Below are 13416 nucleotides of genomic sequence, written 5' to 3' on the forward strand. Positions count from 1 at the left end.
GAATGTAAAGTAATAACTATTTTTGTAGGTATTACAATGTATTATAGATGTAGAGAAATTGAAACTTGGAAATTAGCAATTTTTTCCACATTTTTTGTAAATTTGGTATTTTTATATAAATAAAAATTATATTTTTTTGCTTCATTTTACCAGTGTCATTAAGTACAATATGTGACGAAAAAACAGTCTCAGAATTGCCTGGATAAGTCAAAGCATTTTAAAGTTATCACCACTTAAAGTGACACTGATCAGATTTGCAAAAAATGGCCTGGTCCTTAAGGTGAAATAAGGCTGTGTCCTTAAGGAGTTAAGCTTGCCTGCACTGCCTTCACTGGTACAATACACTGCAATACTTATCTATTGCAGTGTATTGTATCTGTCAGTTTTACATTGACTGTAAGCCTATTATATCTTGCCTGTGGCAGGGTCTAATCAGTTTCAGTAGCTGACAGACCTAGAGGCCATTGCTTGGCTCCCTGTTGCCATTGCAACCAGCGTGATTGCTTTGGGTTTCCAAGGCTAGACATAGGGAGCCCACTCCTTGTATCAAAAACTCAGATGCAACAATCACTATTTATTGCAGCATCAAAGGGGTTAAACTGTTGTTAACGACACTGAAATCCTCAGAGCCATTATCAGATATTACACTAGTGCAGTGGAATCCAGGTACTTGTGCAGGAGAACAACAAACTTGATGTGGCTAGAATGTGGAGGCAGTTTCTGGATGACAAAGGCATTAATGCTATTGATTGTCTCTCCCAAGACCTGAATCCAATTAAAAACCTCTGGGACATTTAATATTAATGCATCTGACGCTGCCAAGTAGTGCTACAGACTGTTCATGAGCTCACTGATACTCTGATCCAGGTCTAAGAGGGAATCCCCCATCCATTATAGAATCAAGAGCATGCGTAGACATTGTTGGGAGTGTATAAAGTCACATCTGAGTCACATTATGCATTGCATTAATGAAATTCATGCAAATTGCATACACCTGTAATTTGATTTTCGGGGTGGTTTGGAATCCAGCCCTCAATTGGTTGCTGATTTTGGTTTCCAATGACCTTTGATATCTCAACGAATAACACAATTTATATAAGTAAAGAATTTCAGCTTGAATCTATCACTTTGAGATCTGATATGTGATTTAAGTGTTCCAATAATGTTTAAGCAGTATAAAAAGTGAATGTATAATTTACAAAAATAAGAAATACAAACATATTGATCTAAAAAAGTACACAAGTTAGCCAATATGTACCTGTTTCCCTTGATCTCGAAAAAACTCTCCAGTGTTCTCAATCACTTGCTCATCAGACATCTCGCTATATGGTTGCTCTTGACAGAAAGTCAACATCTCCCATAAGGTGACTGCAAATGCCCAGACATCACTGGCAGTTGTGAATTTGCCCTATAGAATTATAAACATCAATGGATGAATAAATGTGTACAGACACAACCATCACATTATTAGATATTCTTTCCTATTGATGAAAATATCTTGTAAAATATGTAGTATGTACAGAAGAAAGGCACAATCAGGCTGCTGCAATACCATTACCCTCCTCACCCAAAGCAAATCATTTTGGAAAAAAGTGAGATGCTAAAAAAGTGAAATTAGGTCGACATGCTGCAACTTTCACATGTAGCCAAAAGCCTACCCACAGTTTAGTAAGTAAAACTTAGGTATTACTTTCAAAATCACATGTCAGGCAATCAGAATAACTCCCTGGATCAACAACTCATCTCTAGTAACTATAACCTGTAATATTATTACACTCCAGAAATACATCCAGGCCCCTCTTGAACTCACCATCATCACCTCCTCAACCAGAGAGTTCCATAGTCTCACTGATCTTACAGTAAAGAATAATGTTCTATGTTTATGTACAAACCTTCTTTCCTCTAGATGTGGAGAATGCCCCCTCGTCACAGTCACTGTCCTGGGAATAAATAGATGATGGGAAAGATCTCTGTACCGATTTAGACATAGTTATTAGATTTCTCCTCAGTCGTCTTTTTTCTAAAGTGAATAACCCCAATTTTGATAATCTTACAGGGTACGGTAGTGCACATATTCCAGTTATTACTTTAGTTGCCCTTCTCTGAATCCTTTCCAGCTCTGCTATGCCTGCCTTGTTCACAGGAACCCAGTTATGCTATGTCTGCCTTGTTCACAGGAGCTCAGAATTGTACACAGTACTCCATGTGTGATCTGACTCGTGATTTGTAAAGTTAATCCCCCGATTTTTCCTCTGGATTGTGTTTCCAGGGTGCAGCAGTGATCTAGTTATATGCCACATGGCCGCTGCAAACAACCATTGGCCATGGTTTTGTGAAAAAATACCACTGGGGCCAGTGGCTGGCTTTCAGAGACACATGCACCCTGCAGCCTGTAAATACAGACCAGAAATGAGGACCAGATTTTCAGTGCTTGAAATAGTGGAGGATTAAAGAAGTTTTTGCAAGTTAATAATGCTTGCCCATTGTGAAGGGCTTTTGCAGTAAAGCATTTTTGCAAACACATGCCAAAATTGCACTATTTTCTAGCCTTGTCTTCCTACACAAACATCCTCCCCTTGGTTTTGTGCCCAACAGTTTTCCATAGACACGAACAGTAGTTTCATCCCAGGATCATTTGGAGCAGGCACATTTCTTCATGTTCACTGCTCCACTTGTCTCTTCCTGCTTTCTAAAGCGAGGCCCACATGCCCCCTTTTTTGAGTTGTTCTACCTTCCATTATGACAGCAAACAACAAGTGGACAGCTTTGTCTTGTCCCCTTTATTAACAATAAGCCATTGTGATGCAAAACCATTTATTTTTAACATTACAGTAGCACTAGTATACAAGATCTGTATCCATCTCATGAATATTGAGCCAAACACAAGCTTTTTTAATTTTCCTTTCACATAGCCATGAGGGCTTATTTTTGCGGGACATGTTATATTTCTTAATGGCACCATTTAATTTATCATGTCTTGTATTGTAAATCAATAAAAAAAAATGTTGTGGTGTGAAATAAAAAAATTAATAATCCACCAACGTTTTGACATTATAGCATTCAGTGAGCGCTGAAAATTACATGACATCCTTTTTCTGCGGGCCAATACGATTATGGCAATGCCAAAATTTTATAGTTTTTAATTAAGTTTACTACCATTTTCTGACATTCATAACAATTTAAATTAGAGCTGCATGATGGCTTGTTTGTTGTGGAACAAACGGTAGTTTTTATTGATACCATTTTTGTGGTATGTACAACTTTTTAATTACTGTTATTTCAATTTAGTGTGTTTCATTTTTTTTCTGTTATGGTGTACACCACACACGAAAGGTATTTTGATATTTTAACAGTTTAGACATTTTTGGACATAGCAATACCTAATATATTCATTTTTTGTTTCTTTATTTTAATATGTAAAATTGGGAAAGAGGGTGATTTAAACTTTTCATATTATGTTTTTCCTTTTTTTTCAGAAAAGCCTTTACAACCTGTGATCTTTTGATCCCTTGTCCCTTCTGCCGCTCTATCTGCTGAGCTATGCCTCGTGCATAGCTCAGCAGGCAGATTGTTATGATAGCCCTGGGAAGCCTCAGCAGGTCCCTGGCTGTCATGGTAACCGATCAGAGGTTGCTGCAGGGGCTCTGATTGGAAGGCAGAGGAAGCTGCATTCCTCTGCCTTACCTCACAAATGCCTCAATTTCTTTTGATTGCCAAATCTGTTAAATACAAGGGTTAGGCATGATTGCCATTCCCCATCATTACGGCCCAGTGCCTGATATATTATTGTACATGTACGTGATATTGCGTGTAAGGGTTAATGTAGTCCCTCTTGATTCTGTCAAATGCTTTTCCTGCTTTGAGTGAGAACACTTCTCCTTCATTCTTTCATTCTTCTCTAGTCACGTTGACATATATAACAATGGGTAAAAGAATGGTAATCACACATCTAATCATTGTCATCGGGTGGAGAAGTATGGCCCCTTTCACATGGGCTAGTTTTCCGCACGGGTGCAATGCGTGAGGTGAACGCATTGCACCCTCACTGAATCCGGATCCATTAATTTCTATGGGCCTGTGCACATGAGCAGTGATTTTCACGCATCACTTGTGCGTTGCGTGAAAATCGCAGCATGCTCTATATTGTGCATTTTTCGCGCAACGCAGGCCCCATAGAAGTGAATGGGGCTGCGTGAAAATCGCAAGCAAGTGCGGATGCAGTGCGATTTTCACGCATGGTTTCTAGGTGACGATCGGGATGGGGACCTGATCATTATTATTTTTCCTTATAACATGGTTATAAGGGAAAATAATAGCATTCCTAATACAGAATGCTAGGTAAATTAGGGATGGAGGGGTTAAAAAAAAAGAAAAAAATTTAACTCACCTCATCCACTTGTTCGTGCTGCCCGGCTCGTCTTCTTTCTTCTTCTTTGATGACCTGGGAGAAAAAGGACCTTGGTGATGGACCATGTGAAGAGCGCAGTGACGTCACCAAAGGTCCTTTTCCTCCCAGGTCATCAAAGAAGAAGAAAGAAGACAAGCCGGGCTGCGCGAACAAGTGGATGAGTTTTTTTTTTTTTTTAACCCCTCCATCCCTATTTTACTTTGCATTCTGTATTAAGAATGCTATTATTTTCCCTTATAACCATGTTATAAGGGAAAATAATAAAGTCTACACAACACCTAACCCAAATCTGAACTTCTGTGAGGAAGTCCGGGTTTGGGTCTGGGTACCAAACATGCCAATTTTTCTCACGCGCGTGCAAAACACATTAAAACGCTTTGCACTCACGCAGAAAAATTGTGCATTTTCCCGGGTGTATCCGGCCCTCACACGTGACGCCCGTGTAAAAGAGGCCTATGGAAATCCACTGATCCATGTGCCTGATTCATTTTGTTAATGTTTTGGACACTTTTGCAGGATAATTTAACCCTCTTGGGTGTGAGGATGCCACCTGCCTCAATTGAATTATCTCTCTGACATTTTGCTGGTGGCTGAACAATACAGTACTGTGATAGCAAAGTGGACCAGTTCCAGCCACTGCTCCAATCTACCTCCGCAGATGTCCATAGGGTCAGATAACAGAGTATGTGCCTAAGAAAGTGAATGGTCATTTAGAAAATGAGACAATTTTTATGGACAGCTGGCCAGAAGTACTATTGTGTGATGAGTAAAATTTGAGAGACGGAGTGGAAATGCACTGCATTTGGAAATGAGACACATTTTATGGTCAGCTGGCCAGAGATAGCAATACCTTAAGAATGAAATCTGAGTGAAGGTGAAGAAGTGTAAAACATTAGCAGAATGAAGAGACAATTTTTATGTACAGCTGGCCAATGGTAATGATGCCTGCTGAATTAAATCTGGGTGAAGGCAGGGAGTGCGCTACATTAGCAAAATGACATGACCACAACTAAGTGATTTGGAAGCAACAGCACCCTCAGCAACTTGGCCAGGTGTGAGAAGTTTTCTCATGGTCACACATAATGACAAACAAGGACATTGTATTGTTTGGGGATGTTGACTACCTGCCACAAAGAGGACCCGTTCTATTTTTCGGATCTTGCACATGGGTGTTTTTTTGTGTGTTGACCTTGTGGAGAAAAAACACCATATGTGAGTTACTGGCACAGAGCTAGCAGCAGCTGAGCTTGGCCAAGGTCTGACACATTTTGAAAATGCGCCCATAGTGTCAGTAGCATCACCAGTTCTTGAGTTGACCACAATAGAAGCAGATCTGACCCTGGCAGTGTTGGGGACTTTTGGCTGTAACTTCGGCTGGACTCTTTATTGCCGTTGCAGCCACTCCCATCCTCCTCTGAATCATTCATGGTACATATCCATCTTCAATCCTGCTATTAACCCTCTGCTTGCTGTACATCTGTTGTCATCACTGTATATTCAAATATTCATTCATGGTGCACACAGTATGACTGTCTGAGATCCTCTGAGTTGATCTTATATTTGCAACTTTTGTCAAAGTGTTTGACTTTCACGATACAGCTGGGCCAGTATGTTTATCTCTCCATATCATTTTCCTCTCAGACGTTAAAGTCAGCTTGTTAATAAATAAGCTTAATTAGCCATTAGAGATGAGCAAACCTGTCGAGATTCGGTTCAGTTTAGGTTTGCTGACTTTTAAAAAAAATTGATTCGGGCCGAACCAAGGTGACTCCAATTACCCAGAAAATTGTCTCTTAGGATTTAGGAAAACTTGTTATCTCTTTTCGTAATTTTTTTAAATTAATTTATCTTTCCCTTCCCCCTCCTCAAGCTCTCGAACACAATGACAGCAATAGTAAATGATTCTTGAGTGACACTGACAAATGGGTAAATGCATGTTTAAAGGCGTTAACAAACAGACTGTTGAAAAAAACACCACACCGTCACATGCGTTATTCTTTTTCATATTTCAAAGCTTGTGCTGTATCTGGAGCAGATGTTTATAAAACACACTAGATGTTATGGGATAGAAAAACAAACAAACTGAAATCTACTTCTAAATGAAATAGATGAGGCGGCAAATCATGAGGTCGTTATTATGGGGGACTTCAACTACCCAGTGTGGGGATTCTCTCTAGTAGTTAGGACGAGCGAATGCAGTATAGAGGCAAAGTACACAGTTCTTGAATCAAACAGCAGTGTTTATTCACACAGTGGTGTATCACAAAACGCAGAAAGTGGCCACCAGGGAAAAGCAGGTGTACATATTTCGACTTGCCGGACGATCAAGCGGCCGACTACCCGGAAGTAAAGGGTGAGATTTTGGCAAGACTGGGGATGAATGTGTTGGTCCGGGCCCAACTTGTACCTCAGTGGGGGTTTAAGCCGGCTGAGCCCGTGAGACCCCAGTATTATGACTTACTCCACCTTTTGAAAAAGTGGCTACAACCTGATGTGCTGAGTCCCATGGCTATGCTGGATAGACTATTGGCTGACATATTCTGAAGGGTGCTGCCACCCCCTCTCCAGCACTAGATCGGTCAGGTATCTCCTGGAAATGCCCCGGAAATGGTGGACCTGGTGGAACGCCACCAAGAATCTCAAGGGGAGTTCTTTTGGGAGGAGGGCAGGCAAACTCCAGAACTCCCCACCCCAGGCCCACCGGTATGAGCCAATGAAACCCCCCCCAGGAGGTTCCTCCTATGGGCCGGACCCAGTTATTCTGCTGGCGGTGTCAGGAACCTGGCCATACCAGGGTTGAGTGTCCTCAACGGGTTTAGCCCATGGACACTAATTGTGGTTACCGACAATCGCTATATGATAGTAAACTGTGTGCCACAGGTACCCCGGAGGCTCTAGACCACTTGTGCAAGGTGGAAGTGGGAGACATTCAAGTGGAGGCGCTGCTGGAGCTTGGTGACCCTGGTAAGGGCTACCCTGGTGCGGTCCGCTGAGTTTACTGGCCGGAATGTTGGGGTGATGTGCATTCATGGAGACTTGAAAGACTACCCCACTGCGCTTGTGTCTCTAACCATGGTGGCCGGCAAGTGGACCTACAAAATCTCCACTATGAACTCATAATAAGGAGAGACTTTCCAGGTTTCCCTGCCCTATGGCTGGTTGTGAATTTTAAGGATACCCCTGAGACAGGAATAAGCCCAGGAGATTGACCTTGTTCAGGGGGATGGCCATCAGTAGGGGTGACTGCCACTTTGGTGGAAGAGGGGGAGACAACCCCGCATAGGGTAATGATGGGAGACGTGGAGGAGTTGCCACCAGGTCCTGGGTTGGCAGACTTCAACATCTCTGGGGAGAATTTTGATAAAGCCCAACGCCGAGACCCAACCCTATCCCGGGCCTGGGAGAATGTGGTAATACTTCATGGTGTACCCCAACAACCTGGGGCCGAGTCGATGTTTCCCTGTTTTGTGGTACACCAGAATATGCTATATCAGGTAAACCAGCTGCGAGGTGAACCTGTTGAACAGTTGGTGGTGCCTGGGGCTTATCGAAAACTTGTGTTAGCGTTAGCCCACCAACATGTTCTCGGGGATCATCTGGGACTGCAGAAGACACAGGACTGGATACTACAACAGTTTTACTGGCCCGGTGTCTTTAGAGAGGTGGATGACTTTTGTAAGTCTTGCCCGACCTGCCAAACCACTAGCCCCCAGCACCTGTTCCGCAGTCCCTTAATGACCCTCCCAATTATCGAGGTACCATTTGAGAGAATCGCTATGGATATCGTAGGCCCAATACCAAAGTCTGCTAGGAGGCACCAACACATCTTGGTCGTCCTGGACTATGCCACTCGGTACCCGGAGGCGGTGCCACTGCTACATACATCGGCCAAACACATAGCAAAAGAGTTAATGGAGATGTTTTCCTGAGTGGGGATATCCAAAGAGGTTCTGACTGACCAGGGGACTCCTTTTATGTCCAAGGTCATGCGGGAGCTCTGTAAGTTGCCCGCAAACTGACGGACTAGTAGAAAGGTTTAATCAAACGTTAAAAACTATGTTAAAATGATGTCACGGCCAGGCCCATGACCGTGACTTCTTACCGCATGCAGTTGCCGGCGGTTTTGCATGGGTCTTCAACCACGGGTGAGGGCCGCTTGTCTGTGGCCTCACTTGTGGTTGCCGCGGGCAACCAGTGTTTGTTTTTAGCAGCAGAGCAGCCTGAGCGTCGCTAGGTAGCTTGCTGCCCTGGCATGCGGTCACACCTAGCAACCTTTTGTTAGGTGTGTGTGTTGTGTGCACCGTGTGGTATGTTATTGTGTGCACTTTCCCTATGTATGTGTGTTTTCCCTTCTGTGGCATTGGAAGGGTTAACTTCCTTCCCAGTGTGTGTGTGTGATGTGGTCATACTGTCACGGCTGAGGATGGGGGAAATCCTCAGCCGTGTGCAGCCAGGTGATGTTATGGCCTACTCGGCCGGGAGAACAGAATAGGGAGCAGGTCACCTCCTAACAGCGTCCCTACCCTGACCCTAACTCCTAACTGCATGGGCCGACCTTAAAGGTAGGAGGACCCATGCGCAGGAACCTCGGATCCCTAACTCACCCTCCGTCCGGTCCCTGCGCTAGGAGTCAGGGTAAGACGACCTACTCCTCCTAGACACGGAGGAGCAGGAGTCTCAACGGCCAAGCTGTTGGGAAAAAAGGGGAAACATAAACAGACTAACGGAAATGGCAGGTGAACTAAGTAGTTCAACCAACCTGCCACAGCCTTGCTGACTGGATCCCTGACACAGAGAATCCAGAACCATTAGCTGCACAAACCAACATAAGAAAATCCCAACAGACCACCACCCAGGCATGACACATACAGGTAAGCATAAACTTAATAAGACATAAAACCTGAACTTAAACCTATGACCACAGTGGTGGCTCTCACAGAGGAATGGAAAGCACAGGAGGCTGCCTCAGCTAGCAAGACTGAAGCAACCTACTGAGCCCTGCTAGAGAGAGGGTATATATAGGCCAAAGTGGCCACACCCAAAGGTTGGACACACCCAGTGACATCACACACACACACTGGGAAGGAAGTTAACCCTTCCAATGCCACAGAAGGGAAAACACACATACATAAAGGGAAAGTGCACACAATAACATACCACACGGTGCACACAACACACACACCTAACAAAAGGTTGCTAGGTGTGACCGCATGCCTGTCACGGCCATGGCTATGACCGTGACTCCTCTACCGCATGCGGTTGCCTGCGGTTTGGTTCTGGTGTTCAACCACAGGTGAGGGCCGCTTGTGTGCTGCCTCACTTGTGGTTGCCGCGGGCAACACGTTGTAGTTTTGGTATTGTCGCTGTAGAGCAGCCTGAGCAGGTGCTAGGCTCCTGGCGGCAATCTTCATGCGGTTGCACCTAGCAATCTTTCTGTTAGGTGTGTGTGTTTGTATGTCTGTGTACACTCTGTGTTATGTGTGGTGTGCACGTACATCTTCCCCTCACTGTTGTTGCCCGTGGCAACGTTTGGTCGTTGTACATGTGGTGGCAGTGTCCCGGCCTTCGGGCTGACTCCCTGGACATGAGTGCCACCCATGTCGTTGCCTGCGGCAACAACAGTGAGGGGAAGATGTACGTGCACACCACACATAACACAGAGTGTACACAGACATACAAACACACACACCTAACAGAAAGATTGCTAGGTGCAACCGCATGAAGATTGCCGTCAGGAGCCTAGCACCTGCTCAGGCTGCTCTACAGCGACAATACCAAAACTACAACGTGTTGCCCGCGGCAACCACAAGTGAGGCAGCACACAAGCGGCCCTCACCTGTGGTTGAACACCAGAACCAAACCGCAGGCAACCGCATGCGGTAGAGGAGTCACGGTCATAGCCATGGCCGTGACAATGCCAGGGCAGCAAGCTACCTAGCGACGCTCAGGCTGCTCTGCTGCTAAAAACAAACACTGGTTGCCCGCGGCAACCACAAGTGGGGCCACAGACAAGCGGCCCTCACCCGTGGTTGAAGACCCATGCAAAACCGCCGGCAACTGCATGTGGTAAGAAGTCACGGTCATGGGCCTGGCCGTGACAAATGAGTAGTAGCTAAGGATGGAAAGGACTGGGACCTAATTCTGCCCTATCTTATGTTCACAGTGCGAGAAGTGCCTCAGGCCTCTACTGGGTTCTTGCCCTTCGAACTACCATATGGCAGACATCCACGTGGTATGTTGGACATAGCCAAGAAGGCGTGGGAGCAACAACCCACACCATATTAAAGTGTTGTTGAATACGTCACCCAGATGCAGGAACACATGGAAACTGCATTGCCGCCGGTAAAGGAACATATGGAGGCAGCTCAGCGAGCTCAAAGTCGGGTGTATAATCGGCAGGCTCAGGTCTGGATCTTTAATCCGTGAGATCGGGTTTTGGTTCTGGTACCGACACTGGACAGTAAGTTATTTGGCTAGGTAGCAGGGACCCTACGAGGTACTCGAAAAGGTTGGAGAAGTAAACTACAAGGTGCACCAGCCAGGACGGCAGAAGCCAGAGCAGGTGTATCATGTGAATTTACTCAAACCGTGGAAGGATAGGGATAGCCCAGGACAGAGTTGTCTAGGGGGAGAGGTTCCGGACCCCAAGTCTGATGTAAGGGAAGTGGTTGCCACAGTGAAGATTGCTGACAGCCTCTCCTCTAAACAGACTCAGGAGGCCAGGGGGTTCGTCAGCAGAAACACAAATGTGTTCTCAGACCTCCTTGGACGCACTTCCATAATCCAGCATGACGTTGTCACTGAGCCTCAGGCCAAAATCCAGTTGAAACCATACTGGGTACCCGAGGCTCGGCGACAGGCCATCTATGAGGAAGTACAACTAATGCTGCAACTAGACGTCATGGAGGAGTCTAGAAGTGAGTGGGCCATCCCTATAGTACTGATGCCCAAACCGGTCGGGACATTGCGGTTTTGTAATGATTTTCGAAAATTAAACGAGGTATCTAAGTTCGACGCGTATTCCATGCCCCGGGTAGATGAGCTGATTGAGAGGTTAGGACAAGACCGGTATTTTTCTGTTTTGGACCTGACCAAATGCTACTTGCAGGTACCCTTAATGGAGGCTGCCAAAGAGAAAACAGCCTTAATCACACCGGAGGGGCTGTACCAGTATAAGGAGTTACCCTTTGGTCTGTATGGCGCCCCCGCCATTTTCCAGAGGCTAATGGACATTGTGCTGCGACCACATTGTCGGTACGCTTTGGCTTACCTGGACGATATTGTCATCCACAGTACCGACTGGGAAAGTCACCTGCCCAAAGTGCAGGCTGTAGTAGACTCCCTTCAAAAAGCTGGACTAACCGCTAACGCCAAAAAATGTGCGATAGGGTTAGAGGAGACAAAATACCCAAGTAAACAAAATAGAGGCAATAAGAAATTAGCCCCTACCTGTCACCACTAAACAAGTAAAGTTGTTCCTAGGAATTAGGGTTGAGCGAACCCGAACTGTAAAGTTCGGGTCTGTACCAAACTTTAGGATTTTTGGACCCCGGACCCGAACCCAAACATTTCCGTAAAAGTTCAGGTTCGGGTTCGGTGCTTTCTTGGCGCTTTTTAAAAGGCTGCACAGCAGTGAATCAACAAGCATCATACTACTTGCCCCAACAGCCTATCACAGCCATGCCTACTAATGGCATGGCTGTGACTGTAAGTCAGAGCGGGAGAAGAAAAGGAGAGGGTTAATCACCAGACCTTCGGATCGAGGGTCCGAGAAAAACTTTGCAGGGCGCCAAAGGAGGGCAAAATGGAGGATTGCTAATAATAAATAATGAAAAGCAAACATCAAGTGGATGGGCAGGCTGCCACTGGTCACAACCTAACCCTGATGACCACAGGGTAGGTGATTGGGAAGAAAAATGGTATTTCGTCAGAACGCTAAAAAAAGACCAGGCGGAGGGCGCCAAAACCCTTGAATACGAATACGGAATAAAAGTTGGTCCCTTTTAAGACTGAACCCACCAAGTATGTAAAATCAGATGTTAAAAGTAAATAGTATCATATAAAATCACCTATAGTCACATATAAAGTCGAAAAAAACATAATATAAATCAAAAAATATATTTAACCCCTTAAGGAAACAGCCTTATTACACCTTAGGACCAGGCCATTTTTTGCAAATCTGACCAGTGTCACTTTAAGTGCTGATAACTTTAAAACGCTTTGACTTATCCAGGCCGTTCTGAGATAGTTTTTTCGTCACATATTGTACTTCATGACACTGGTAAAATGAAGTAAAAAAAAAATATTATTTTTTTGCACCAAAAAATACCTAATTTACCAAAAATTTGGAAAAATTAGCAAATTTCAAAGTTTCAGTTTCTCTACTTCTGTAATACATAGTAATACCCCTAAAAATTGTGATGACTTTACATTCCCCATATGTCTACTTCATGTTTGAATTATTTTGGGAATAATATTTAATTTTTTGGGGATGTTACAAGGCTTAGAAGTTTAGAAGCAAATCTTGAAATTTTTCAGAAATTTACAAAAAAACTAAATATGAAATCAAACTAGGGTGGTGTACTGGATATACGCCTATATATACAATCAAGCAAATAATGTGGGAATAGGCGCTAAAACAAAATAATAATATTATCTTTATTAGATGTACGGTTAAAATAAAGGGTATCACCCGTCAGTGTAACAGTCAGCACTGACTAATACTAAGTATGTGAGAAGGAAATAATGTCTCCAAACAGCGCCACCATCTGGAGCACTAGAACAGTCTCACAGACTAACCAACACGTAAAGGGGCTCGATACACCACAGGGTACAAAGTATTTGACCCGGGGTGAGGACTATAATCAAGGGGATGTCTGGTGTCAGGAATTCACCAAACAACACTCCAAACAGCGAGAGCCAGCGCGCAGACTCTCACTGCACTAGAATAGTCACAGGTGCAGGACTATGGCAGAGCATAAGCCGTCACTCCAATGTTGAATTACGGA

The 13416-nt window shown here is 44.4% G+C and overlaps 1 protein-coding gene across 1 annotated transcript in view; it reads right to left on the minus strand.

Moving 5' to 3' along the window:
• The window catches only part of DDR2 (discoidin domain receptor tyrosine kinase 2), a 1651236-nt gene that overhangs the window by 49234 nt on the left and 1588586 nt on the right, over positions 1-13416 (minus strand). The window contains exon 19 of the mRNA XM_040407250.1: positions 1259-1408. Within this exon, the coding sequence (XP_040263184.1) occupies positions 1259-1408 (150 nt within the window). The remainder of the gene's footprint in view (positions 1-1258; positions 1409-13416) is intronic.

The sequence above is a fragment of the Bufo bufo genome, chromosome 9 (assembly GCF_905171765.1).
Source record: "Bufo bufo chromosome 9, aBufBuf1.1, whole genome shotgun sequence".
Lineage (NCBI taxonomy): Eukaryota > Metazoa > Chordata > Amphibia > Anura > Bufonidae > Bufo > Bufo bufo.